This window comes from Moesziomyces antarcticus, assembly GCF_000747765.1.
Source record: "Moesziomyces antarcticus DNA, scaffold: scaffold_v10006, strain JCM 10317, whole genome shotgun sequence".
NCBI classification, from domain to species: domain Eukaryota; kingdom Fungi; phylum Basidiomycota; class Ustilaginomycetes; order Ustilaginales; family Ustilaginaceae; genus Moesziomyces; species Moesziomyces antarcticus.
The window spans coordinates 644713-672387 of NW_014639004.1; the positions used below are offsets into that span (position 1 = coordinate 644713).

General features: G+C 59.9%; 11 protein-coding genes across 11 annotated transcripts; 6 read left to right on the plus strand and 5 right to left on the minus strand.

Moving 5' to 3' along the window:
• Positions 1–235: 235 nt before the first annotated feature.
• On the plus strand, positions 236–1588 carry PAN0_006c3039 (dynein regulator; the record flags this gene model as incomplete). Its single annotated transcript, XM_014801681.1, has 1 exon — positions 236–1588. The coding sequence occupies one exon, from the start codon at positions 236–238 to the stop codon at positions 1586–1588; it is 1353 nt and encodes a 450-aa protein (XP_014657167.1).
• A 480-nt stretch (positions 1589–2068) lies between these two features.
• Positions 2069–3235, plus strand: PAN0_006c3040 (NAGB/RPIA/CoA transferase-like protein; the record flags this gene model as incomplete). Its single annotated transcript, XM_014801682.1, has 2 exons — positions 2069–3052; positions 3125–3235. The coding sequence occupies 2 exons, from the start codon at positions 2069–2071 to the stop codon at positions 3233–3235; spliced, it is 1095 nt and encodes a 364-aa protein (XP_014657168.1).
• Positions 3236–3400: 165 nt separating this feature from the next.
• On the minus strand, positions 3401–6133 carry PAN0_006d3041 (DEAD-domain-containing protein; the record flags this gene model as incomplete). Its single annotated transcript, XM_014801683.1, has 1 exon — positions 3401–6133. One exon carries the CDS (start codon positions 6131–6133, stop codon positions 3401–3403), a length of 2733 nt encoding a protein of 910 aa, XP_014657169.1.
• Positions 6134–7170: 1037 nt separating this feature from the next.
• Positions 7171–8574, plus strand: PAN0_006c3042 (ornithine-oxo-acid aminotransferase; the record flags this gene model as incomplete). The annotated part of the gene is made up of 1 exon (XM_014801684.1): positions 7171–8574. The coding sequence occupies one exon, from the start codon at positions 7171–7173 to the stop codon at positions 8572–8574; it is 1404 nt and encodes a 467-aa protein (XP_014657170.1).
• Positions 8575–9491: 917 nt separating this feature from the next.
• Positions 9492–10431, minus strand: PAN0_006d3043 (uncharacterized protein; the record flags this gene model as incomplete). Its single annotated transcript, XM_014801685.1, has 3 exons — positions 9492–9731; positions 9992–10037; positions 10103–10431. 3 exons carry the CDS (start codon positions 10429–10431, stop codon positions 9492–9494), a joined length of 615 nt encoding a protein of 204 aa, XP_014657171.1.
• Positions 10432–11055: 624 nt separating this feature from the next.
• Positions 11056–14885, minus strand: PAN0_006d3044 (uncharacterized protein; the record flags this gene model as incomplete). The annotated part of the gene is made up of 4 exons (XM_014801686.1): positions 11056–13659; positions 13753–14479; positions 14574–14734; positions 14835–14885. 4 exons carry the CDS (start codon positions 14883–14885, stop codon positions 11056–11058), a joined length of 3543 nt encoding a protein of 1180 aa, XP_014657172.1.
• Positions 14886–15193: 308 nt separating this feature from the next.
• On the plus strand, positions 15194–15690 carry PAN0_006c3045 (uncharacterized protein; the record flags this gene model as incomplete). Its single annotated transcript, XM_014801687.1, has 2 exons — positions 15194–15554; positions 15638–15690. 2 exons carry the CDS (start codon positions 15194–15196, stop codon positions 15688–15690), a joined length of 414 nt encoding a protein of 137 aa, XP_014657173.1.
• A 31-nt stretch (positions 15691–15721) lies between these two features.
• On the minus strand, positions 15722–16396 carry PAN0_006d3046 (uncharacterized protein; the record flags this gene model as incomplete). Its single annotated transcript, XM_014801688.1, has 1 exon — positions 15722–16396. One exon carries the CDS (start codon positions 16394–16396, stop codon positions 15722–15724), a length of 675 nt encoding a protein of 224 aa, XP_014657174.1.
• Positions 16397–17910: 1514 nt separating this feature from the next.
• Positions 17911–20193, plus strand: PAN0_006c3047 (glycine-tRNA ligase; the record flags this gene model as incomplete). The annotated part of the gene is made up of 1 exon (XM_014801689.1): positions 17911–20193. One exon carries the CDS (start codon positions 17911–17913, stop codon positions 20191–20193), a length of 2283 nt encoding a protein of 760 aa, XP_014657175.1.
• Positions 20194–20933: 740 nt separating this feature from the next.
• On the plus strand, positions 20934–21827 carry PAN0_006c3048 (uncharacterized protein; the record flags this gene model as incomplete). The annotated part of the gene is made up of 2 exons (XM_014801690.1): positions 20934–21175; positions 21245–21827. 2 exons carry the CDS (start codon positions 20934–20936, stop codon positions 21825–21827), a joined length of 825 nt encoding a protein of 274 aa, XP_014657176.1.
• A 1468-nt stretch (positions 21828–23295) lies between these two features.
• PAN0_006d3049 (uncharacterized protein) lies at positions 23296–25215 on the minus strand (the record flags this gene model as incomplete). Its single annotated transcript, XM_014801691.1, has 6 exons — positions 23296–24168; positions 24246–24288; positions 24404–24553; positions 24872–24889; positions 25007–25085; positions 25203–25215. 6 exons carry the CDS (start codon positions 25213–25215, stop codon positions 23296–23298), a joined length of 1176 nt encoding a protein of 391 aa, XP_014657177.1.
• Between the last annotated feature and the right edge of the window lie 2460 nt (positions 25216–27675).

Sequence of the window (27675 nt, forward strand, 5' to 3'; positions counted from 1 at the left end):
CACGCAGCAAGCCTTGCCGACCTGCTTCTCACTCTACCACTACCCATCGAGGTGTTGCATTCCACACCTCGGCCTGCCACTTGTCACCAACCAAATCCGCGGCCAACGACAGCCACCATGAGCTTGGCTGGCTAAAGCTGATCCGACCGCTCGCTCGCTCCAACCGCACGCTGTTCAGCCCCGCGGCGCTGCTGCTAGGCCCCCACCGCGCAGCAGGTCTGCCTTGCAAGCCGCCATGAGCTCCATCAGCAGCACCAGCATGCTCTCCGAGCGCCAGAAGGACGAACTGCACAAGTCGATCCTCGACTACTTCAAGACCAACGGTCTGCACGAATCCTACGCAACCCTCATGCGCGAGGCGGGGCAGGACGGTTTCGTGCCCGATCCCAAGGCCAAGTACGCAGGCCTGCTCGAGAAAAAGTGGACGAGCGTCATCCGGCTCCAAAAGAAGATCATGGAGATGGAATCGCGCATGTCGCAGCTTCAGGAAGAACTCGCCGCCGCACCGTCCGCCAAGCGATCCGCATCGCTCAACGACTGGGTGCCCCGTGCCTCGGCACGCCACACCATGCAGGGCCACCGCATGCCCGTCACCAAAGTCTCGTTCCACCCCGTCTTCAGCCAGGTCGCATCGGCATCCGAGGACACGACGGTCAAGCTGTGGGACTGGGAGACGGGCGAGTTCGAACGCACGCTCAAGGGTCACACCAAGGCGGTGCAGGATGTCAACTTTGACTCCAAGGGCAACTACGTCGTCTCGTGCTCCTCCGACCTGTCCATCAAGGTGTGGGATGCCAACAACGACTATCGCAACGTCAAGACGCTGCATGGGCACGATCATAGCGTTTCCTCCGTCGGCTTTTTGCCGGGTGACGACTTTCTCGTGTCCGCAAGCAGGGACAAGACCATCAAGATCTGGGAGCTCGCCACGGGATTCTGCACACGCACACTGCATGGACACGCCGAATGGGTTCGATCCGCAATACCCTCCGACGACGGCAGGTGGCTCGTCAGTTGCTCTACCGACCAAACCGCACGCATCTGGGACCTTTCCACGGGCGAGACCAAAGTCGAGCTGCGCGACCACGACCATGTTGTGGAAGTGGCCATCTTTGCGCCCGCCTCTGCGTACGCCGCAATCCGCGAGCTGGCCGGCTTGGTCGCACCCAAGGATGCCTCCGCTTCTGCGCCGGGTCAATTCGCAGCGACGGGATCGAGGGACAAGACGATCAAGATCTGGGACAGCGCCGGGCAGTGTCTCAAGACGCTCACGGGTCACGACAACTGGGTGCGAGGACTGGCGTTTTCGCCTAACGGCAAGAACCTGCTTTCCGTGTCGGACGACAAGACCATGCGCGTCTGGGACCTCAAGACGGGAAGATGCGCAAAGACCATCGATGCGCATGCGCACTTCTGCACCAGCATCGCCTGGGGCAAAGCCAGGATCGAGGCGCCCATCCCACCTGCTCAGGACACCGACGCTGCCGCGGGTGCCAACGGATCCAATGCGCTCAAGCAAGAACCCAGGACCGTCAATGTCGTAGCCACCTCCAGCGTCGATCTCACCATCAAGATCTGGACGCCTTGATGCCGCACCTCACTCTCATTGTATACCCAGATTCAGCTGCCGAAATCCACTTTCATTAGATGCCCTTGCTCAACACCCCTTGACTGGGTGGCGTGGCGCGATGATCCTCTTTGACCTCGTGGCTTGAGGCATTGGAGGTCCACTGCCGCGCGTACAAAAGCGCGGTGCAAGTTTCGCAAGCAGCCCCCGCAGCTGCATGCTTGTGTACAGCAGTATGCTCGCAGCAACAGTGTGTTCCTGCCCAGCTTCAGAGAGCTGCTGTGATGATCGCTTGGCTGCGTTGAGCACTCGCAAGGTGGGGGGGAACTTTGTTTTCAAACGTGTGAGAGTTGGTATCGGCACAAAGAGTGGAAAATTGCACCCTCGGATTTCGGCGTAGGGCAGGCGGGATTTTTGTTCGCAACGCACGCCCTGCCCTCATGCTGTCCACCTTCCACCTCTTCCTCCTCCGATTCTCACACTTGCGACTAGCATTACACGATGGCACCAAGTGCCACATCATCCACCTCTGTACCCAAGCTGCTCTCTCCCTCGAGCGGCAGCGGCTCTGGCACCGACGAGTTCGACATCATCTCGTGCTACCACTCGCTCCTCTCTTCGGATGCCGAATTGCCGTTTCCGATCGCGGCGATCTTTGCGCTTGCGGAGCTGGTGTCCAAATCGCGCGCGGCGACGACTTCGGAGTTGATGGAGAACATCCGTTCAGCCTCGCATCGACTCAAAGCTTCGCTCGAAAATCCGGTGCCTGCAACGGCGGGGTTGGATCTGTTTACGCGGTTTGTGGTGACCAAGTCGTGGGATACGGGCGACGACTTTGAAGCGCACAAGGCGTCGCTCGCCGCGCTGGCGCACGAGTTCGCCGTGCATACAGTGCCGTCGTGTCGCGAAAAGATCTGCGAGCTGGTGCTGCCGTTCATTAGCGACGATAGTGTGGTGTTGACGCATTCGTATTCGCGCGTGGTCATGCAGGCGCTCAAATTCGCCGCACTCCACCAGCGAAAGCGCATCTCGGTCTACGTCACCGAATCCCGCCCCCACGGCCTAGGCTTGAGGACGTACAACCAACTTGTCAGCTACGGTATTCCGTGCACGGTGATTTTGGACTCGGCAGTGGCGTATACAATGCCCAAGGTGGATTTGGTCCTAACGGGTGCCGAGGGAGTCGTCGAGTCTGGCGGGTGTCTGAATGCAGTCGGGACGTATGGGATGGCGATTATCGCAAAGGCATGCAACAAACCCTTCTTCGCCCTCGCCGAGAGCTTCAAGTTTTTGCGCATGTTTCCGCTCAACCAGTACGATCTGCCCACCAACAATACCAACCGAAACCTGCTCGCCTTCCCCGATCTCGATGCCCAACCTACCGACGCCAAGACAGGCGAGACAGACCCAGAGCACGCAACCCCCAAACTCGGCGCCCATCAATCGTTGCAAATGTCGCGCGCACAGGAACTACTCAACCCCGCCGTAAGTACAACCCCACACCGAGAGAGGCGTTATACAAAGTACTCACAGCGCCCTTTTGATGGTGGAGGATAGATCGACTATACTACGCCGGACCTGGTGACGTTTTTGTTTAGCGACGTGGGCGTGCTCACGCCCTCGGGTGTAGGCGATGCCCTCCTCGCCGTCTACGGTGGAGCCGACTAGATCCCCCCTTTCCCCCCGACACCGACCAAAATCCATCGCATCACAAACATTGCACACACACACACACACACACACACACACACACACACACACACTGTCTGAAAAAAAAGATGGCGTGTCATTCCTGCAACTCCCTCTCCAAGAACATCTGCTGGGGGCGGGATGTTAACGACGCTTCTTGTCGGTGAGATCGCGGCTAAAGGAGCTCTTGACCTTCTTGCCGCCTTTGCCGTTGGCACCCTTGGCGTTGGCGACCTTGACGGGAGCCACGCCGAGCTTGGTTGGACGCTGCGCCTTCTTTGCTGCGCGGACCGAGGCGTTGACGCTGGAACCCGAAGCGGTCTTGGCGCCGCCACTGGCACGCGCATCTTGCTTTTCGCGCTCCATCTCCTCGCGCATCATCTTGCTGCGACGCTTCTTCCTGCTCAACCCCGCATACTTGTCTCTCGCCGGTTGGTCCTTCTTCTTGGCCTCCATGGTCGCCTCGTACTGCGCCTTGGACAGTGTCGCAGCCTTATCCTTATCCGCGCCCGTCTGGAACCACGTGCGCTTGGGCCGGCCAAAGATCTCGTCCGCATGCTCCACCATATTCTCGCCCTTCTTGAGCTCCATCTCGGCGATCCGCAACGCCTTCTCCTCCTTCTCCTCGCGCAGCACCGCATCCACCTCCGGCTTGAGCTCCTCCAGAGTCTCCAACATCTTGCCCGCTACTTCGGCAGGGATGATGCGGTGCTTGATCTGATCCGCACTCGACTTTTTGATCGCGAGCTTGAGCATGCGTCGGTCGGATTCGCCCACCAGCGTCACCGCACGACCATTGCGTCCCGCACGCGCCGTACGACCCACGCGGTGCAGGTACGCCTCGAACTGGCCCGGCATATCGTAGTTGATCACCGTCTGTACTCCCTTGATGTCGAGACCGCGCGAGGCGAGGTCGGTGGCAATCAGAAAGTCCACCTTGCCATCGCGGAAGGCGGTCAGCGCATCGATACGCTGCTCCTGGGACAGATCGCCATGCAGCTCACCCGCCGACAAGCCGAGCAGGCCGAATACGATCTTGAGCTGGTGCGCAAGCTTCTTGGAGCGCACAAAGATGATGACCTGGCTGGTGAAGGTGCGTGTGCACAGTGCGAGCAGCAGCGCCGGTCGCTGTGCATCCTCGCTCCTCCTCCCCCCATTAGGCGCGGACGTCGACGCCTCTTCGCCCACGCCAGCCAGACCGTCTGCGCCAGCAACCCCGCCCGTGCCCGTGCCGCGCACGCGCACAAACTCCTGCACCAGCTTCTTGGCCGTGGTCCTCTTGGGGTCGACAAACAGCCGCACGGGCCGCTTGAGCGACAGCCTTACGAGCTGCTCCACATCGTCCGTCATGGTGGCCGAGAAGAGCATGGTCTGACGCGCACCCTTGGGACACGACTTGACGATCTCGTTGAGCTCGTCCGCAAATCCGTCCTCCAGCATGCGGTCCGCCTCGTCCATGACCAGGATCTCGATGTCATCGAGCGTAAAGCTCGCCGAATTGCGCACGTGGTCGATGAGCCTACCGGGCGTAGCAATGACCACCTCGGGGCGCAGCTTCAGCTCCGCCTCCTGGCTCTTGACCGAGAGCCCGCCGACGCAGAGGCAGAAGCGGATGTCGGTGAACTTGGCGATCGACTTGCCCACCGAGTAGCACTGGATCGCCAGCTCGCGCGTCGGCGCCAGGATGAGCACGCGCGACTTGGCCTCTTGCGCCCGACCCTTGGCACGCCACGTGAGACGCTCGATGGCAGGGATCATGAACGCCGCCGTCTTACCGGAACCGGTCACGGCACCCGCAACGATGTCCTTGCCGGCAAGCGCAATGGGGATGGTGCGCGACTGGATCGGCGTGGGCTTGTGGAACGAGAGCGACGACAGAGCGCGCAGCACCGGCCGCGAGAGCGAGAAGCTGGCAAACGACGACTCGGCTGCATCGCTCGCTTTGGCCTTGGCCGAGGTGGAGGGTTCGTCGGCGAAGAATGCGGCCTTCTTGGCCTTTTCCTGCTCGGTCTCCTCGTCCGAGTCGTCGTCGCTCGAGTTGGACTCGACGTCATCCTGGTTCTGGATTTGGTCGTTGTCGTCATCGTCGTCGTCGTCTGAGGCCTCTTCGTCGTCGGTGCTCAACGGATCCTCCTCGCTGTCGATCTCGGCTGCCTCGTCATCATCCTCGTCGTCCCCGGTGATCTTGCCGTTGCCGCCACCGAAGCGGTCGTGGTCTGCCTCGTCGTCTTCGTCATCGCTATCGCCAAACTCAGCGAACTTGATGTCGTCGTCCAGCGCGTCGGAAGCATTGTCCGAGGCATCATCCGACTCTTCGTCGTCGGACTCTGGCAGCTGGATCTGTGGGCGCGTCTTTCTTCGCTTCTCGATGATGTCGTCGACGTTGAGCTTCTTGTGCATCCTGTGGCCGTTGACGGACATGTCCCAGCCGTTGGATTCGGCGCGCTGGTAGTCGGCGCCGGAGCCGTCGCCAAAGATGTCGAATTCAAAATCCTTGTCGAGCGCCATTGTGTCCTTGGCAGCTGCAGCGCCGTTGTTGTTGCGTGCCGAGACGCTCTCTACGATCTTTTCCTTGCCTGCCAGATGCGCCTTCTCCTTGCGCTTGCGCTGGTTCTTGGTGAGCTTCTCGTCGGCTGCAGGTGTGTCGGGTTCGGACTCGGAGGCGGAGTCAGCAGCATCTGCATCGGCATTGACAGCATCGAGATCGACCACCTCGTCGTCCGAGTCGAGCGTCATGATAAAGTCGTCGTCATTGTTGGAGGCGCGTTTGGCGGGCGACGGCTTGGCAGCGGACTTTTTCTTTTGCGGTGGCGTCGAGACTGGGGTGGCATTGGCCTTGCGCTTTGCCGGGCTCGGCTTGTGTGTTTGCGCGGGCATGTTGGGCGATCTGCGCTCCACCTTGTGTGTGTGTGATGGAAGAGAGATCCGCGCGATGGGTGGTGAGAGGGAGAGGAAGAGAGGGTGTGCTTCGCGAGTTGGACGTGTGGAGCAGCTCCTTCTGGCTCGTACTGCACTTTTTTTTTTTTTTTTCTTGAACCGCCTCGAGAAGTTTGGCAGTGTCGCGGCTGCCTTTGCGGCCACCCAACGAAAAATTCCAGCCTCGAGACCCTGAGTGCATCGGCGATATCCCAACGCCGTCGAAGCCGATCCGATCTTGTCCAATATCATATTGCTGTTCGATATTCGATCTCACATTCAGCCTTGCCGAACAAGTAGCCGGGACGCGTCGAGACTTTCCGCCAGAGGTTCCGCTAGGTTGTCTGGCGTAAAGTTTGGACTTTGCGGGGGGAGCCGAAAGGGTCCGGCGCGCGAGTGCATTCTCGGATGAGCCGCTCGAGTAGCCGTGCTACTATCCGACGCAGCGCAAGCAACGCAATGCAGCCAGCCCGTCACACTGTGCCGCTGCCTCGGCCGCTGCCTCTGCCGCTCGCTGGCCGAAAGCGCGCGCTCAGCCGTCGTCACATGCGCTGCTTGGCAATCCAACGGCTATCAGACGAGCAGTGTGCTGCGCTCTCTTTGCGCTCCTCTGCTATCTCTGGGTTGAGCCAATTTGGCTGCACATGTGGCCGTCTGCTCACTTCGCGTGGCCGTCTCAGAGACTGAGTTACAGTGGCAGAATGCGCGCGCCTCCCTCCATGCTTGGCGTCCTCCTCCTCTTCCTCCTCCTCCTCCTCCTCGCCGCCCGAAACCAACAGCATCCTCACTCTTGATTGCCGGACAAGCAACCGGATCGCCTCTCCCGCACGCCCCCTCCGGCAAGCTGAGCAAAATCTGCTGCTCGCCCTCCTCGCTGATACCGCACCAAAACACATATAAGCTTAGCCCCGCCCTTGGAGCTTTCCCATTCTTCTGCCAACGACCATCCGATACATCTCAAAGTATCTGATCTCCTTATCCCCACACCAATTGACATCATGGCACCCACTGCTACTGCTGGCGTTGCCGCCGCCGCCACCGCTGCTGCGGCCGCGGTCCCCGCCACGCTCAAGACCGCCGTCAAGGCCGTCCAGTCGGCCGCCTCCACCTCGGCCAACACGCTCTCCACGCAGGAGACCATCCACAAGGAGGCCGAGTACGGCGCACACAACTACCACCCGCTGCCCGTCGTCTTTGACCGCGCGCAGGGCGCCCACGTCTGGGACCCGGAGGGACGTCAGTACCTCGACTTCCTCTCCGCCTACAGTGCGGTCAACCAGGGCCACTGCCATCCGGACATTGTCGGGGCGCTCGTGGCGCAGGCGCAGAAGCTCACGCTCAGCTCGCGCGCGTTCTACAACTCGGCGTTTGCGCCCTTTGCCGAAAAGGTGACCAAGACGTTTGGATACGAGATGGTGCTCCCCATGAACACGGGCGCCGAGGCGGTCGAGACCGCACTAAAGCTCGCGCGCAAGTGGGGTTACATGAAGAAGGGCATTCCCGAGGGCAAGGCGCGTCTGCTCTCGGTTGCGGGCAACTTCCACGGCCGCACCCTCGGCGTCATCTCCATGTCCACCGACCCCGAGTCGCGCACCGGCTTTGGGCCCTTCCTCGACCGCGTCGGGCCGGGCGTCGACGACATGCACATCCGCTACGACAATGCAGACGACCTCGAAAAGGTCCTCGACAAGTACGGCCACGAGGTCGCCGCGTTCCTCGTGGAGCCCATCCAGGGCGAGGCGGGCATCGTTGTGCCGAGCGATGGATACCTCAAGCGCGTCGAGCAGCTGTGCCGCAAGCACAACGTGCTCTTTATCTGCGACGAGATCCAGACCGGTCTGGGTAGGACGGGCAAGATGCTTTGCCACCAGCACGATGGCGTGCGCCCGGACATTGTCACGCTCGGCAAGGCGCTTTCGGGCGGCGTCTACCCGGTCTCGGCTGTGCTGGCTGATCGCGAGGTGATGCTGTGCATCAAGCCGGGCGAGCACGGTTCGACGTACGGCGGCAACCCGCTTGGATGCGCCGTCGCCAGCGCCGCCATCGACGTGCTGGTCAACGAAAAGCTTTCCGAGCGTGCAGAGGAGCTTGGCGAAAAGTTCCGCCAGCAGCTTATGCAGATCAACCACCCCCTCCTTGCCAGTGTGCGCGGAAGGGGTCTGCTCAACGCGATCGTCATCGACGAGACCAAATCGACCAAGGGCAGGAGCGCTTGGCAGCTCTGTCTGCTGCTTAAGCATCTCGGTTTGTTGGCTAAGCCAACGCATGTTAACATCATTCGTCTCGCCCCGCCCCTGGTCATTGACGACAAGGATCTCGAGAGGGGCGTCGAGATTATTCGCAACGCGCTCGAGCAGCTCGATCAGCTCGACCACATCCCCGGCGACGATGAGCAGCACTAAGTGTCGCTCACGATGGGAAGAAAATGTACCATTAGCAATGCGCAATACCATGTTCAGACGAGTCGATGCGTGCATTGCAGTGTGAGCCTGACGCACGAGAGCGAGGCATAGGTTGTTGGAACCCATCGCGTCCGCGTTGGACCGTCTCGTGCGTCGTAAGGAGGTAGAAAAATTAGTCGTATGGTGGTAATCGACTGCGAGATCGGTGCAAGGCAAAGGGGTACTAGTCGAGCACGAAGCTCTGATACACTCGAGGGGGCGGGTTCTTCACCCAGCGCCACCTCTTCCTCCTCAGAGCAGTGTTCCAACCCCTTCCCCTGGCACCAACCTAATCGCAGTGAGCCAATCAACGACGGCAGGTGCCTCAAGAACTACAACTCCCGCGCGCATTTTCCTACTGCCCAAAACCCAGGCAACCGAGGGGGTATGCACAACGATCCAGCGCGACTTGGAGAGGGGAAACCCACCAACGGGCATCCGTTCTTCCTTGAAGGCTTCGAAAGAACAGGGTGGTAAGAAGAACAGAACAACCCAATCCCTGCAGCCTGCGAAAACCGTGGTTTGAATCGAGACAAGACCGTGCCGCCGTCCTTTACCAGCAGGCGGAACCAAAGCACAAACTTTGCGGAGCACGGCGCTGCACAAAACAGCGTCCTCGACGTAAGCCAGAGCATGCGTACCAGAGTCGACAGTACCGCGGGGGCACTTGGATCGAGACGCGACCACCGTAGCGGCTGTCTTTGCCCCCAGTGTTTCTGCTGCACAGAGCAGATCAACCAGGCTCTGGTACTCCGACCCTTCCCCTGGCAGTCCAGCAACACTCTCTAGGTCCCCCTGAGGAAACCTGTGAGCGAAGGTTGGTCGCACAAGGGAAGAGCTGGGCTCGGCGCGAATCAACTTAGGGTTAGGATCGTCTACTACCGCTTTAAAGCGCCTGAGGCACTACCGCTACCCATCCGCAACCGACCCCACTGCGCCCATCCTGCCTTTTTCTCGAAGGAAGCAGGCGGGAAAGACGCGCGGGTCAAGGTCAGGCCGAGCAGCGGCGGGCGGAAGATCGAAGGCGGGTTGGATGCGGCGTTGGTGCGGGTTTCCCTAGCGTCTCCATCTCGGGTGCGCCAGATCGTACGTGTGCAAGCCCCAGCCGCAAAGGTGCACTGGATAGCCAGCACTAGCAATGCAGATCAGGAAGCGCGAGGTGTGTAGGTCTGTCGTCGGCACCTTCTGTGCGGGAGAACAAAGATGGCAGACTCGGTGAGCTGCAAGTGCGAGTGTAGCATCGACAAGCCCGTCGGGTGCAAGGTGTGTGCGTAAGCCTCAACACTCCGTCTCGTGCTCACATGGTAGAAAGTGCAGCGACATGGTCGAGGTCGGCCATGTCTGCTGCACACAAGTTCTTGAGGATGCGAAATCATACAATCGTCCCTGTCTCGCCCTTCGTTTTGACCGCAGCATTTGGATCTCTACTCCCAACAAATGTCAGCAAGACTTCTCGATGGCATGATCGATGCGCTGAAGAGAGACATACCTTCTGATCTGCCACACGTTCTCTGAGCTCTCCCTGCTCAGTCTTTGGCTCGCCGTCTTTTCGGCCTTTCTTCGGATCCACGTCTCGTACTTTTCTTCCGGCGACATGCCTTTCATCGTCAAACAGAACTTGAAGTCGTCCAGCTTGTCTCGGCAATCCTGCAGGCCACCGTACCGGTATACCGCCTTGATCTGCGGGCCGAGCGCAAAGCACTGCGCCCACTTGTCAAACATGTTCGTGCAGCTCGGCATGTCTTCCAGCGGCGTCGATGCTTTGTGGTATGCCACATCCTCGGCGATGAGCTCTTCGTACTTGCTCCCGCTCGCCATGATGAACAGAATCGGTCAGGTGAACAGAAAGGAAAGGACGTGTGGTGAGACGGTCGTGGCGCAGCAGAGTGGAGAGGAAGAAGGAGATGCGAGGCTTTGGTAGCTCCGCAGAGGGTGGCAATGATTTGCGACGAGGCAGGTCTGTGGCGCAGCAGGAACGAAGGAAGGAAGTGCCGAGGTGTCGCGACGAGGGATGAAGGAAGGAACGAGAAGCGATTAGGGTCTTGACACCTTTTCAGCCCCCGGCTCCACGCGCGCCGTTGGCAGACGCGAAAATCTCCACACGACTGCATCGCCCGATCCCCCACCGCCCCACGCCGCATCGCGATCTCACCTTCATCTCACCACCTTGCACGGCAAAGCAAACTTCAATCGAATCTATGGATTACAGGCCTGACCCGATCCACAACAGCGGAAAGGACAGACATTCGTGCGATGAGAAGAACAAACAGTAAGAAAAGTGGGGGAAGGGCAGGTACAAGTACACCGTCTTGAACACAAGACGCGTGAGGGAGAGTTAAGGAGGTCGAGGGACAGTTGCGAGGAAAGCGTTACGGGAAGAATACAAGGGAATTGGAGAAAGAGGCCCGAAGATGACAAGAGGGAGAAGGAGGTGAAGGGCAATCAGGACGACGGCTCGGCAGCGGGCGTCTCATCCGACGCCGCTTCGGACGACTCTGCGCCTGTGGCGGTCGACAGGTTGCTGGGACGGCTGCTTCGACCGCCAGCTTGAGCTCCACGACCGCGTCCACGACCACGACCGCGCGCGGCGGCGCCCTTGTTGGCATCCGAAGTACCCGGAATGGTGGCGTGCTTCGACACGGGGCTCATGGCGGCGTCGAGCAGCAGCTGTGCTTCCGAGAGCGAACTCGCGTGTGCCGCATCGGCGCCGTTGCTCGTGGCGCTTGGTGAGTTGGCAAAGCCGCCGAGGACGGCAGCGGCAGCCTCCATCGCCTCGTTCGAGTCGTTCGAGCCCATGCCCGGCGAGAAGCTCGAGTGGTTGCTCGCGGCGAGCAGTGCCGCCGTTCCGTCCTGAGCCGACATGGGATAGGACCAGGGCATGCTGCTGGTTGCGTTGGACGAAGGTGCATCTGTGCCAGGAGCGTTAATCTGCTCGGCGTAATAGGGATTGAACTGTGCCTGCAATGCGGCCTGAGCCAGCGTCATGGCAGCCTCCGCGTCGCTCGCCGAGCGGTTCATGCGGTTGACCACACCGGCGGCGTTGCCAGTGTTGGCCTTTTTGGCGTTTGAATTCTTGCGTCCACGCCCAGGAGCAGCACGCTTGGCGCCCTTGGCCACTTGCGCAGAGGTTTCGGGCGGCGTGACCGACTCGGCTGGCTCGGATCCGGAGCCAGACTCGGCCTCCGAATCCTCATCCTCCTCATCGTCCTCGCTGTCTTCGTCCTCGTCATCTTCGTCGTCGTCGTCCTCATCATCGTCATCGTCGTCGTCGCCCGCATTGGCATCGCCTTCGGCGCCCGACTTCTTTCCCTTGCCGCGACCCTTGCCGCGGCTCTTGGGCTTGACGTAGCCGGGCTGGTGACATCGCGAGTGGCGGTTGAGCGTGGTGCGACGCGTGAACATCTTGCCGCATTTGGGAAAGTCGCAGACGTACGGTCGCCTTCCCGTGTGCGTTCGGCGATGTCGTGCGAGCGAGCTGCTGTCCGAGAAACTCTTGTCGCATCCTTCAAACTCGCACTTGTGCGGACGCTCGCCCGAGTGGACGCGCGAGTGGACGGTGAGTGCGGATCGCTGGATGAAGCTCTTTCCGCAGCCCGGATAGTCGCACGGGTAAGGACGCTCGCCAGTGTGAATGCGGCGGTGTCGTGCAAGATCCGACCTTCGGCTGAAGGACTTGCCGCATGTCTCGCACTCGTGCAATTTGGGTCCACCCGCGTCGCTCTCGGTCTTGCTCTTTCCAGGCGAAGTAGGCGAGGCGGCAGAGGTTGCCGAGCCAGCCTTGGCTGCTGGAGGCGCGGCTTGGGCAGTTGGCTCGGACGAGACGAGAGCCTGCGATGTAGTGGCAGGCGCGGCGAGGGCTCCGCTCACCTGCGCGGCCAGCGAGACCAGAGGATTGGCGGAGAAGGCAGTGGCAGGCATGGCGGTGGCGCTGTAGTCGGGATATCCGTATGGCGCAAAAGCAGTGCTAGCATAGGCGGCGGGGGCCTCCGAAGCAGCCAGCGCGGCCGAGACGACGCTGTCCAGCGCCGTTGGTGCGTTGGATGTCGAGACGCTCGCCGACGCCTCGTCGTTCTCGACCTTGACGACGCTCTTCTTGCGACCGCGTGCGCGTGGCTTTTTGGCGGCAGGCTGGGGGTCAACCTCGGCTGTTGCGGGCTCGGTCTTGATCTGCGTCTTGACGTCTTCGTCTTGCGCCGAGGATGCGGTTGCCGAGGGCTGGACGGTGGCGGCTGCCTGACCGTAGGGCGAGGGGGCATCCATGGAGCCGTCGACGCCGCGGTAGGGTCGTGCAAAGCCGAGATTGGGCGAATTGGTGAAGCCGAGACCGGACGAGCTGGATCGGTAGGCGGCCGAATACGGAGGGATACCGTATGTAGGCATGCCCTGCTGGTAAAACGCGCTCGGCGAAGGGAACCGGTTCTCGTTGGAGCGATCCGCGTGCTTGTTGGCTTCGTCTGCGGCTGCAGCGGCGTGGAGGAGCGCGACGACGTTGTCGGCGTTGCTGGTGTCGCCGTAGTGCATCGAGGGGTCACCGGCGGGATGTGTTGGCGCACCTAGGCTCGATTCGAGCTCGAGGGTGGCGTAGTCGCGTGCGGCCGAAGAGGCAAAAGGCGAAGAGCGCGCATCGGTGTACCATGGCGAGCCGTCGCGTCCGGTATAAGAGCCGGAATGCCTCCATGCAGATGAGGGTGGTGTGGCACGATAGCCGTCGCGAAGTGGATCGCGTTTGGGGCTGTTGACGTATGCCTCGCCGATGCGCGGCGAACTGGCGCTCAGAGGCTCACCGGCGGATGTTCGTCGGGTGGCAGCGTCTGCGGCGGCGAAGGTGTGGTGGAGGGGGGAGAGCATGTTGTCAGTATTGAGAAGGCTGTCGGTGAAGCGGATGAGTTCGGGAGAGGCCGCCATCTTTGCCCGATGCTGCTCCACGCCCGTGGTCGGAGTGGGTTGAGTGGGATCAAGGTTGATAATGGTTGTACGGAAGACGAGCAAGGCTGCGATCGGCGTCGCGTCCGAGGTCGGCGACGCAAGATATCGTCGGGACGATCGCTCGAGACAGGCGCAGTCGATATGACGCTCGCAGACACGTCGCCGCTACCGCTGATCAGACGATGTGCCTGAACGAGTCTCGTGAAGACGAACGATGAGCCGTGATCGGAGCTTGGCGTTCTGACTTGCGCCTGGGTTCAGCGTAGCTCTGAGGGTGTCGTGGGTTGAGACAGCTGGTAGACGGGTAATTGCGAGGCGAAAGAGAGAGCGGGAGGAAGGATGCGGTGGGTATGGAAGGTGTGGGAGGATAGGTGGTCGGTGCGAGGCAAAGGAGCGGCAGCAGAGCGAGCGGGCTAGTCTGGGTGGAGTAGCAGGCAGAGGCGAGCGAGGCTGGAAGGGCGTCGCGGCGGGCAGTGCCACGGATCCAAACAAGCAGGCGACGAGGCAGACGGAAGATGCAGAGGGGGAGTCGGCTACGCGGCTGGGACTGAGCGACCAAAGCACTCTGAACGGACGAAGGCGCGGGAGGGGCGTGAGATGCAGACGCAGCGAGGGCAGCAGAAAAGGCAGGGCGAGGCGGAGCGAGGCATGGCGCGACAAAGGCTTTGGAAGAAGAAGTGCGGGAGACAAGGCCTTGACTGGATGCTGTGCTGAGCTGCTGCCGGTGTGGTGTGTGGGCTCGAGCTGCAGCTGCCACTGCCAGTGACGGAGAAGACTACTGTAGTTCCGCAGGATGACGGCAGGCGGCACGGGCAGACAGGCAGGCAGGCGAGCGAGCGAGCGTGCGGGCCAAGGCAAGGCAAGGCAAGGCAAGGCAAGGCGAAGCCAAGGTTGCAGCGAGGGGACGCAGCAGGCGGCGCGTGCAGCCAAAGGGGTCACGCTGCATCGAAGCGATGCGATGCAGCGGCGTGGGAGCAGAGGGTACAGTATTTTGGGCGTGCTCTGCTTCGGCACTGCCGCGCCAACTGGCTCACGCGCAAAAAGCCACCGAGGCCGAGAGCGTCAGCTGGCCCAAGTGAGTCCAGGCGCAAGCCCAGAGCGGGCTCGACGCGTGCCAAATTAGAAAATCCCCGCTGGGCGCCAACAGCAAACCGAGCGGCCACTTGGCTGCGCTCCCGCCGTCGTTGCGCACCTCCTGCACGCGTGCAGATGTGAAGAACAACGTGCAGCGACTGTAAGCTCACCTCGAGCCGAGCGAAAGCACGGACAACTTAGCATCACATCCGCGAGGCTACGCTACGCTTCGAGCCGATCCGGCTTGGAAGCGCGTCGACGATGCCTTTCATGCGACTGCGAATGCGGGCCAAACATGCTGAGCCGACCATCGTGCGCGCTTGGCATCATCCGACGCTCAGCAGCCTTGCATCTCTGAGCAGGCAGGGCCAAGCGAGCGACAACGGCTGTATGCAAAGCTTGCCAACGACAAGCTCGCGAGTGTAGCTGCTCATGGAGCCAACGCTGTTCCGATGGGCTTGATATCGCCGGGGAAGCGAGTGAGAGACCGAGGGAGAGAGCATCACACGCCGCATCTGCACGACAGCCAAGCTGATGGGGCAGCAGTGCGTGCAGGTCGATATGATGTCGCTCGACTCGCATGCAACCCGCTGCCACCGATCCGCTCGATGGCGTAAGGTGGCTGTCTGTCAATGGCGCCAGCGTCGGGGGCGAGCGGGCCCAAGAGGCAGCGAGAACCTGGCTCGGTCCATTCCGGCAAGGCACGAGCAGCAATGCCACGTTACGGGCACGGAAGGGCGTGCAGGAGTGCCTACCGGCTAGCAGTCCAGCGCCATGGGTGCTTCAGTCGAGAGACAGCGTCGTCGGCAACGCCGACAAAATGCTGCCTTCCGCCGAACAGCACCGCTTGCTTGCAATGCAGGGTTCTGCAGCGCCACTCTATGCGCTTCTGCGCGCGAATTGTCCCGGACTCTGCATAACGGCCAGGTCCGAGCAGCAAGGTTCGCCACCAATAACGCGGTGGGTCAAACCTTGTTGCGGGAGTGCGGACAATGTGAACCGGTTAGCCGCGGGATGTCCGCAGCTGCAACCCGCACCGAGCTGCCCGGCTACGGCGAGTCGCAACAGGCAGACTGAACGAGCCAGTCGGATCGGGTCATACGAATCATCATCTCGAGCAAGCTGTCGAGCAAGCTGGCTCGATGTTGAATGGGGTGGGCGGTGGATGACGAGCAAAAGGGCAAAGCGGCGGCGGCCATGTCGAGATGTACAAGTACTCACTTTTGGTATCTATTGGCTGCAGCTGATGTGCACGCCTGAGGCTGTTGGGAGAATCGGCGGACGCCCCTTTGGCCGATGCGGAAGTGCCAGGTTCGTCGTGACCATCGTGTCGCGCAAATTGCGAGTCGCCACGCCCGGACGAGTCGTGCCTGCTGAGCGGCGGATGTGCGTGTTCGCGCGAGTCGTGGTGATGGTGTTGGCCGGGTGCAAGAGACTCGCGAGAGACAGAGGCATCAGAGGCATCGCTGTCGCTGCTGGGCGATGGTGACCGCGAGCCGGGGGTGGGAGATGTGGGTCGAGAAGATGATGTGGGGTAGCTGCTCGCCTTCAAGGCTGCGGTGGCATCGCGGCTGAGCGAGCTGATGCGTGGGCTACCGAGATGAGCATAGCGCGAGGATGCATCGCGGTACGGCGAAAGAGTGCCGGGCAGATGCTGCGCAAAGTACGGCCGCGGCGAGCCGGTAGGGGAGCTGGTGCTATAGATGGCTGCAGCGCCAAGCTTGGGCGACGAGTAGCTATGCGAGCCGGACGAGCTCGGCATCAGAGGAGGGGCCCTGCTCATGACTGGGTATACGCTTGGAGTGTGAGAAAGGTGTTGAGTTTGGATGGTAGGCACTCGTCCGCTCGGAATCGGAGGCTGCGGGCAGGGTGAACACTAGCGCCGCCAAGCGTCTGCCGTGGACGCTGAAGATGTCGGAACGAGGCTGTTTGAGAGAGAAGGATGGAGGCGGGCTGTGCACTTAGAATGACTCCATATCGAGCTTGCGTCGATCGAGAAGACGGTGTGTGTGCTGGGCTGCCTGGATGAACCCGTGGATATGCTGGTCGGATCAGCAAGGGAAGAATGCGGCACCGTGTCGTTTCGAGCAGAGAACAGCGGCTTAGAGCGACGCCACCGAATGCTCTCTTCAGCAGAGCGACGTGCTTCGACGCGCTTCAAAGGTAGATGACAGAAGAGGGTAGAGATGATGGAGGTATGAGCAGCACCGACGAGCGGCTGGATCGAGCGGGTTAGGGTGGCAAGCTCACGAGCAGCTTGGCATTACGAGCTTGGCCTCAGCGCCCGCAGCTGCTGCTGAGCCGTGCAGAGGCCAGGCCCACCCGCCCTCTCTCTCACCGTTTTTTTTCTCTTTCGAAAGGGCCCGGCCGTTCCAAGAGCGCGGGCCAAGGCTCCAAAAAAAAGGCACGATCCATGCCTCCTCTCATGAATTTTTGAATTTTTTGGCCAGAGAGAAGGTAAGCCGAGAGGGAGAGAGAGGGTCCTCGCTGTGCTGTGAAAGTCAGGAGAACTGAAACTGAACTCCTCCCGCACCGCCCGCAAAAAAAAAGGAAAGAGGAAAGGGTCGCCGTGAGCTCGGGCCATATGGCTAACGCCGGGGCGCTCGAGCCAGGGGCAAATTTCACTTTTTCTTTTTCGCACTCCACGCCATTGTACCCTGCATTGCCGCCGCGCACCAACCACCCTCTCTCATGCTCTATCCTCCAAGGGGTCCTAGCGTGCATTATCGCAAATTGGTGTCTGTTGCAGTTGGAGCTGGGAGCCGACCGGACTATTGAGATGCTATGGCTCTAGAGTACACAGTACTGAGCTTTCTTCGGCCAAACCGAGAGGAAAGCTACTGTATCAGAGAATTTTTTTCGAACAGCACCGCATTGAAACACGAATTTTTCGAGCCTCGACTGAGCACCTGGCTTGTGGCATGAGCCGCGGCGAGGCTCGCCAGCTCGATTTTCCTTTCTCTCTCGAAATTTTGACTTCTGACTTCGAATGCGGGTTTAATCTTTTTCTGCGCCCCTTTTTTTCCCAGTGGAGTGGCCGGTGCGCTGCATTCTCCTGCATGCGCTCAGGGCCCAAGCAACGCGCGCACAGTCCAGTCTCGACTTTGGACCCTCGACACGATTTTACAGGAAATGGAGTGTGAGATTTCCATGAAAGCACAAGTTAGGGGCTGGAAAATCGCGCGAGTCACTTTTGGTGCGGTGAGCTGGAGAAGCGGAAAGAAAGCGCTTCCCGCCTCCTCCCCGTTGAGTGCGCTTCTCCGCTGCTGCTCCGCTGCTGCTCCGCTGCTTGGCCGAATGGCACTTGTTGGACTGCAGATCTTCTTCACAAAATCCGCCGAGAAGACCAATCAGCGATTTCTGGTCGTCCGACCTTTGAACGTTCCCTCACCACCACCCTCATCCATACCTCTCCATCGAGCACACGCTCCCACGTTTATGCTGGTAGCGCCTCGATCCCTTCTGCCGAACCTTTCCAGACACTTTTCGGCGGCTCTCGTTCGTCCTTCGGCTTCGACAGCGCCTCGCTGCCTACCAACCGCCTCGCTCGCACTTGCATTCTCCGCAACATCCACAGCTCGCAACATGTCTGACCGCACAGAGGTCAAGCGCGATGCGCATCCCTTCTCGCGCGGCCAGCTCGAGGGCCTCATGACCAAGCGATTCTTCTACATCCAGGCCTTCGAGATCTACGGCGGCGTGGGCGGTCTCTACGACTACGGCCCCACCGGTGCCGCGCTCCAGGCCAACATCATCAACCAGTGGCGCAACCACTTTATCATCGAGGAGGAGATGCTTGAGCTCGACACCACCATCATGACGCTCGCCGACGTGCTCAAGACCTCGGGCCACGTCGACAAGTTTGCCGACTGGATGTGCAAGGACACCAAGAATGGCGAGATCTTCCGTGCAGACCACCTCGTCGAGGGCGTGCTCGAGGCGCGTCTCGAGGGCGACAAGCAGGCGCGCGCCAAGGAGGCCGGCGAGACCATCGCCATCCCCGCTGAGCCTGCCGCCGGCGACGACAAGAAGACCAAGAAGAAGAAGGTCAAGTCGAGCGCCGTCAAGCTCGACGACGCACTCGTCGCTGAATACACCTCGACGCTCGCACAGATCGACAACTTCGACGGCAAGCAGCTCGGCGAGCTCATCCGCAAGTACGATATTCGCTCGCCCGAGTCCGGCAACGAGGTCTCGGAACCCATCGAGTTCAACCTCATGTTCGAGTCCTCCATCGGCCCCACCGGCCAGGTCAAGGGCTACCTGCGTCCCGAGACGGCCCAGGGCCACTTTGTCAACTTCCAGCGTCTGCTCGAGTTCAACAACGGCCGCGTCCCCTTTGCCAGTGCGCAGATCGGCAAGTCGTTCCGCAACGAGATCAGCCCCCGCGCCGGTCTGCTGCGCGTGCGCGAGTTCACCATGGCCGAGATCGAGCACTTCGTCGACCCCGAGGACAAGAACCACGAGCGCTTCGACGAGGTCAAGGATATCCAGGTGCCGCTGCTCGCCAAGGACGTGCAGGAGTCCGGCAAGACCGACATCACCACCAAGACCATCGGCGACGCCGTCGCACAGGGCGTCATCGACAACCAGACGCTCGGCTACTTTATCGGCCGCATCTACCTCTTCCTCGTCAAGATCGGCATCGACCCTACGCGTCTGCGCTTCCGCCAGCACATGAGCAACGAGATGGCCCACTACGCCAGCGACTGCTGGGACGCCGAGATCCACACCTCGTACGGCTGGATCGAGTGCGTTGGTTGTGCGGACCGCAGCGCCTACGACCTCACCGTGCACAGCAAGAGGACCAAGAAGGATCTTGTGGTCCAAAAGGCGCACAAGGAGCCCAAGGTGTACGACAAGCTCGTGGCGACGATCGTCAAGAAGAACATCGGCCCCAAGTTTAAGAAGGATGCCAAGATCGTCGAGGAGGCGATTCTCGAGATGGATCAGAAGAAGCTGGGCGAGCTCGAGTCGCAGCTCAAGAACGGCTCGGCGCCGCTGACGGTCTGCACGGGTCAGACGTTTGAGCTGACCACCGATGTGGTGACGGTGGAGATGAAGACGATCCGCGAGACGGTGCGCGAGTTTACGCCCAACGTGATCGAGCCCTCGTTTGGTATCGGTCGTATCTTCTACTCGCTGTTGGAGCACAGCTTCTGGACGCGTGCCGAGGATCAGGACCGTGGTGTTTTGAGTCTGCCTCCTCTGGTGGCACCCATCAAGGCGCTCATTGTGCCCATTAGCTCCAACGAGAAGCTGGCGCCGCTTGTCAAGCAGGTGAGCCGTAAGCTTCGTTCGGCTGGTGTGGCGTCGCGTGTGGACGACTCCAACGCGAGTATCGGCAGGAGGTATGCGCGAAACGACGAGCTCGGTACGCCGTTTGCCTGCACGCTCGACTTTGCCAGTCTCAGCAAGGGCACCATGACGCTGCGCGAGCGCGACTCCACCGCTCAGCGCATCGGCCCCATCGACCAGGTCATCGACGTCATCCGCCAGCTCTGCGACGCAAGCCTCGACTGGGAGGGTGCCTGCAAGATCCTCCCCGAATACTCGGGCCAGCAGGACGTCGAGGCTTAGATTCATCTCGAAACAAGTCCTGTCTAGCATGCACATTTCGAAGTTGACAATCATTCATGCATGTGTTGCCACCCAGATTTTGGTGGGTCGTGTGCATTGAGCTTGGTTTGGATCTATGATTGATGCTCAATCGGAGCGGAATCGGCAGCGGTCGTGATTGGATTGTAGATCGGTATGCCCCGAATAATAGCACGTCACCAAGCGTGTCAGAAAGAGTGCATCTCGACACTGTCACACATTCCTCTTCTTCAGGCACACGGTGACAAAAGGCAAGTGTGACGAGGTCAATGACACGCTGTGAGAGCACCCTTGCGATTTTGTCTAGGACGAGCGAACGATCCGATCGGGAGCAAAGCGCCTCCGTTGCGCGGCGGACGCTCCTCCCCCTCCGCTCCTTTCCGCACATTCGCCTCGCTCATCTTGAGCGCCATCCTGGTCAAGTGCGGAATTACACTTACCCGCACCTCGAACGTCAAAGACGGCGAGCAGCAGGTGCGGAAGGCAGACGTACACATAAGCAGGCCATCCTTCCTCTTCTTGTCCCTCCGCTCCCCGTCTTGTCCTTCATCCACCACGACCTTCTCGATACTAACCCACTCATACTCACATGCCCGCCGTACATATTCTCACAACGGCTGCCTAGGTGCCAATACGAATATTGCAGCGCTTGACTCTTTGGTCGACATCGTAGCCTTCTCTCGACTCGCTGGCTTTCAAGTTCGCGAGTGTAGGCGCTCATCATGTCAAATGACACTCGAGTCTTGACATTATCCGAGGCCATGACGTTGTGCGACGAGGCAAGAGCATATCTCGGGCTGGATTCTAGGGCTTCTGACATGACGGGTGAGGAGTTCCGATGCTTGGAACTCGCCGCCGAGCTCGTCCGCGCCGGCGTTGACGGGGAGGAAAGAATCCGTCGCATGGCCAAGGTTTTGGAGGCATTGCTTGTTATTCGCGGTGCAACTGATCCTTCAGTCCCAGAGTATCGATGAGCAGGCTTGCTGACCGACCATGCCGAGTGGTGCGACAATCAGGCTCTAACGTGCGCTAGCACGCAAGCTTCAACGACCGCTGTGGTGCCTGCTGTATCGCACCATGCATCGTCCCCTCCTTCGCCTTCCGCCCACGCCAAGCTCGAGGACAGCATCACCACCTATAACACGACACCACAAGACCCGCAGCCATCTTTGCACCACCGCCACTCGATTCGTCTTGGCAACTCCAGCGTCTACAGCGACGAGTTCATGCCTCCCTCGCTACTTCGCAGGGTGGCCGCCGGGCGAGGCGGCCAGTCCACACCTCTGAACATCGTCGCGCGCATTCTTCGCAACATGGCGACCCCGAAAATCTCCACAAGCGCGTTCCGCTTCATGACGATCGACATTGGCGATGGCCGAGAGACCAAGGTGAAGATTATGCGCGACACGGATCTGTACCACGAGTATGGCGACGAGTCTCCCTTTGCGAAAGGAACGGTTGTGGTGCTGCGTAAAATCCTCGGCGCTTTCACGGAGAAAGGCATCTGTCTCAAGTTCAACGCAGATTCAAGCGCAACTAGACTCGTCAGCGCAAGCTGGCAGGATACGATCGAGTGGCTCCAAGCAATCGACGGGACTAGCAGCCTGGACGAATAGAGATGCACACGCAGCATCTCCATGTCAACCGCAACATCAGCGCATCTTGGGCCTTCCTCTTCTCCCATCCACACCACCTTTGTTCTGATAAGATCGAGTCGGAACCGGTTCAATGCACACAGCTTCAACAATGTAAATCTTGTACTTCCGCCGCCCGTGTGTAGCCGACGCGAGTCTGTGATTCTGAACTCTCCAGCGGTATTGGGTGAGACGAGTGCATGAGGGCGAAGATAGATGCGATTGTGAGACCCACCGTTGGCGCATACGCCGCCAAAACTTCCGACGAGCCACTTTCTCGACCTGAAGAAGGGCCGCCCTTGGAGTGCACGCGCCTTCGAAGGGGATGGACTCTTTACAGCTTGCGGCGGCATCAGTTGCATCCGGTGACCATGTGAGCAAGCCGACCGACTTGCCCATAAAGTGTTTGCGCAGACTCCACGCAAGAATGACTTGCGAAGCGGACGATCCTAAGCGCCGCCCTACTTCGAGTCCGGTCATCCTCTTGCACAAGCAGCGACACCATCCAAGGAAGTACGAGGAAGAGCTGTCGACTGCCGCTGACGATGACGACGCTCTGGCATCACCAACCCCCCGGCAACGCACACAGTTCAAACGAGCTCGACACCATCCAGCCCTCTGATCCACGACAACCTGATCTGGATGGCTGGGACGAGGTGTATGCTGTCACATCATGCGCAGCATTTGTCATACACACGTGTGCAGACACCATACGGAACCCTTCCAAATCCGCTTCGGCAGTGATAATGACGTCGGTGAAGCCACATTACCATTGATCGACAGAATCGAGCTATCGAATAGTCCAAATAGATTCAACATGTCCCTATCTGAAGACCATCGTCCAACTTTCATAAAGCTCCTTTCATTTGCATTGCGAAAACAATAGGCCAGGTCGAGGGTTCGCGAACAACCAAAACCATGCGTCGCATCCAGACGCAAAGACAGAGTCAAGTCAATCAAACAATCCCCTTCGACGTGCAAGAGAGACAAAACAAGCACCTGATCGCATCCAGCATACAGGTATCCAACGATCTCGCTAGCTAGAGAGGTGAAAAATACACACGAGCGAGAATCAACAACCAACTTCGACGTCTTGGTCCTCTTGCAGTCCCCAATGCCACGGCATGGAGCCACTCGAAGTCTCATGAGGCACACATGCACCCGGCGTAAGAAAGCAACAAGTCAATTAACGATTCCTGTGTTTGTGCGCGGGTACAATAGAGACAGATAAGCAAGGGATGGAAGCCAGCGAACGAGTCTATACGATACGGAGTGGCGAAGAGAGCGCGAGAAGATATGCGAGAGCGAGAAAGTTCCAAATGTCGCGGATCCAGGTACGGCGACGAGAGCAGTGAGGGGGTATTGAAAAAAAAAAAGCGAGTCGGGTCCAGAGAGCTGCATAGTATGTTGGAGGTAGACGAGGGTATCTTTGTATAGTCGAGAGCCAGGGCTAGCTCGACGAGGGGATCGGGTTGGGCTGGGTGGCCGATCGGAGCATGTACGGCGCGGAGCGTGCGGCGTGGTGAGGCTGGAGCGACTGCATCTGCTGCATCTGCATAGTCGAGTCGTTGGCGTAGAAGTGCGAGCCCATGCTCGAGGCAGGCGCGCACTCGCCCTCCCAAAGTCCTGGGTCAATGTTGCCGTTCGACTGGCTGGTGATGACACAGCCATTCGACAGCACCGAGAACGACGCGGGCGCCGGCATCATCGAGCTGCCAAAGCTCGACGGGCCGTGCGGCTCTCCATACGCCATGTTGGCCACCGACACGTGCTCGAAGTGCGGGCGCGCCGGCATGTGTGCATCGAACGCATGCGAGTCGCGGTGGTCGGGCGTGCGCGGGAAGTGCGACATCTCCGACGCCGGCGTGAGCGTGTTGGGCGTCGAGCAGACGCGAGCCATGTTGCCGTTCGGACTGTAGAAGCTGGTCATCGAGCTGCCAGTCATGCAGTTCGACATGACGAGGCTCGATCGGCGCGTCAGATCAAAGCCATCCGAGCTCGTGTTGGAGGAAGCGCACGACGACATCGGAGGCGCGCTGTACGACGTTGCCGCGTACTCGCCGTGCGGCATGGCGTAGCCGTACGCGTGGCCGCCGCGGACACCATCGTCCTCGACCTTGACGCCGGCGAAATAGTGGTGCTCGAGTCCTTGCGGGAATGTGGAGCGTGCGTGCGGCGGGAGCGCACTGCGCGCGACCGAGAACGAGTTGCTGAGGATGCTCGCTGTGCGGCCGGTGCCCATGTATGTGCCTTCGGCGTCGGCGTGGTTGCGACGCGTGTGCTTGGTGAGTGTAGTCTTGCGGCAGAACGACTTTCCACAGCCCTGTATCAATAGCAATCAAGACCAAGTCAGACTCCTGCCGTTGCGATTCGATATGCAACCTCGCTTCAAAGACCTACTGGCACTAGACACTTGTATGGGCGTCGACCGGTGTGGATCCTCCTGTGGCGTGCGAGCGAGCTCGAATCCGAGCTTCAAGGAGCGAATCATCAAGTCACGTCAGCTTCCGAATCAGATGGCCACGATGTTGCTGCACTGTATGCGTTGTGCAACTTACAATGCCTTGCTGCACGACTCGCAGACATGCGGACGCTCTCCCGTGTGCACACGGATGTGGACGGTGAGGGCGGAGCGTTGGATGAAGGTTTTGCCGCAGCTGCGAAAGTGGCAGCTGAAGGGACGCTCCTGACTGTGGATGCGAGCGTGTCTGTTGGTTGCACGAGACAAAGGGACGCGAAGGAACGAAGAGGGACAAGGTTAGCTCCGAGTCCGGAGTGTGCATGAAAGGGGACCTGATTCCGAGCTTCCAAAGGTGGCGGTCGGGGCTGAAATTTCCACGTGGCTCTGGATTTGGACAGCTCGCATACTGCTTGGTGCCGCCGAAAACGAGCCGCGCTGGCTTCCAGCTGTATGCACCCTGAGCCGAAATCCTGTGCCACGGCTGCATCCAACCACAGCATCCCTTTGTCGTTCCTTTGCAAGCTGCATGATGACAGCGCGGAGTCCAGGAGAAAAAGGTACTTACCGAGCCAGGTCAGAACGTCTGTCGGAGGGTATTGCAAGTTGGCGCCAGGCAAAGCGGAATTGGACGAACAAAGAAGCGGTCAAGGTCAGCTCGATGTGTTGAGAGGTGTGTGTGTGTGATGTCGATGTCACCTACCTAGAGAATGCCTTGGGGCAGCCAGGGTGCTGGCAGTCGAACGGCCTGCTCTCCTTGCGCTGATCTTCGTGAACGAGCTCTGCATACGTTGACGCCGAGGTGAAATGGCCACCATACAAGCAGCAGAGAACAGGAAGTGTTAGTCAAGATCTCCCCACAGCTGCTTCACATCCTGTGGACAGTGCCGTGAGCTTACCGAGGATATCCATGATGGCGAGTGTATATGAGGTTCCCAGGTGAGAGATGGCCGAGGAGAGGAGAGGAAGATGTGGAGACGGAGAGATGAGCTTGGAAGGGGAGGACAACAGATGGAATCTGGCGCGCTTATGTATGAGTGGAGGACAGAGCTGTTGGCAAACAAGCGGAAGCGCGTGGGCGGCAAGTCGAAGAGCCAAGGACAAGGCATGAGAAGCGGAAGGGATTGGGGCTCAGACCGAGCCAGGGACCGTTCTCCAGCAAAGGCCAAGCGGCACACGGTCAAAGGGGAGCTGAGAGTCAAGGCCCAGGATTGCACGCACAGAGAGCGGCCGATGGCAACATGGATGCTGCTCGATTTGAAGCTGCTTCTGCCGTCGACTAGGCTGGTGGCAGATAGGCGCTACGGGAGCACGTCGCCGGTTGCCCATCAAGGGAGCCCTGGTCAGTGTTGAGTGGCGAGCGAACTTCGCTGCCGAGGCTGCAGAGCGACAGCGGAAACCGGAGCTGAGCGGGAGCAATGCATCAGGCAGTACGGCTGTGCTTGGCAAGTCTACCGTCGATCCGACAGTGATCACGTTGTGACAGGTGAGTGGCGCGGAGCTGCATCCAAGCCGAGGTGGAAGCATACAGTGCTAGCGGACAATACGCTGAGCTCAGCCCACTTGCAGCTGAGCGAGCTCGAGCCACGGCAGGAGCCACGGCAGAGCGGCACTAAAGGCAGTGACGGCATACAGCGACCATGGTTGGTGGGCGTTTCGGTTGGGCTCGACCCAGAAAATCCGAGCCGGTGCCAAAGCCCGCGAACCCGCAGCCCGCAGGCAGCGCCCGCGAGAAGAGCGCACACGCTCCGGGCCCAGCGAGGCTTGTAGCGACTCGCCCGGTCCAGCTCAGACAACAATGGCCCCATGATTGTGATGCGAATGCGAGATCTGGATCCGCCCTTCGGGGCACACCTCCTAAAGTCACCCGCCCGTTCGCTCTGGCTCGATAGCTGTGCTCTGCCGTAGTCGAATCGAGCCAAGCCGTTGTGCCCGAAAACCGGCAGTGTAAGGAATCAAAGGGATAAGGCGAAATTCAGCCTTCCACTCCGCCTGCTGTGGAATTTGCGTTCGCGTTCGACGTGGCCATAAAGGGCCGACGCCGGAAAAAAAAGGTGTCACGCACTGTAGCGAGCGAGGTGGCCTGTCAAAGCCCTCATCGTCCAGCCGCTCATCATACACAGCCGCTAGCGTGTGTCCATATGATTCCGAGAGGAGTGCAAGGGGCTTTGCATGAAAATATCCGCTGTGACCCGAAAGGAACCGATGCGGCCACGAGCAGGGTCGTGAGACTCGTCGCAGGCGGGACCAAGCGTCCAGTCCGAGCAACCAACGTGACAAACCGCCCTTCATGGGATCATGCGATCACTCGGTATCAATCGGAGGCTGCAGACGGGGCTGAATACCACCGAGCGTGGAGAAGGGGTGAGAAAAGCCGGCTGGCGCCACCGTCACAATTTCTTGCGATGGTGAAGCGAGTGCTAAGTGCGCGCCACCAAGTGTCATGCAGATCTTCGGCTGGGCTTTGTCGTGAGCGCTGCAGCGAGCCCCTGGTATTCGTCTCGCAGGGACCATCAATGTGCAGCAAACTCTGTCCGAGCATTGCTGACAATCGCGCGGACAAAGCCATCCGGGAGTGGCGAAGCGAACGTGGTGTCGACACCTGTCGACGACCCGTGCTGCAGTTATGAAATGCTCGACTGAGACAAGAGGCGTGAGCGGGCTGAGCCATTCATGTCAGACTGGATTCACACGGGGTCGGGAGCCGATGGGGCCAGACTTTGGTCGGTGAAGAGGAGGCGGAGTCGGGAGTTTGAGGCGTCGATCTCGGTGTGGCGGATGGATTAGGGTATTGACACATGCACTTGGCATGCCGCAACACTGCGCTCGTCCTTGCCCTACGCACCGACCTCGCCGCCAAAAACCAAAACGGCCGTTGGCTGCTCTCGGACCTGTTCCGAAAGTCTGGGTCTAGTCTGGGCCATGGCATCCTCGAAGCCGTTAGGGAAGCCAAGCCAAGCCAAGGGAAGCCGAGATGAGAAGAAGAGCGGTAAAAGAACGCATGGTTTCTGCCACGGCAAGTCGCCTTGCCAGCCCACATCGCAACCCGGACTAGCCGTCGCTGAGCCTGTATCGGCGCGAGATGAAGTCGCTTGTCTGCTCCGTCCGTCGGCCTAGTCCGAGTCGATAAGCTGACCATGTTTTGTTGGTGCGATCGGGAGCACATGCTTGGTTTTCGCCACGGCAAAAAGCTGCGAGATGAAGACCCGTACTGGCGGATCGCTCGAGCTGCTAGTCTTGCGCTAGGTTGCTGCACAGTAGGCGGTCCAGCCGCTTGTTTGCAATTTGCACTGTCAAAGGCAAAGCAGTGCATCAGTTCCACTTGTAAACGCTGTGGCGAGCGTTGAACGAGGCCCGAGTCCGGAATTCGAT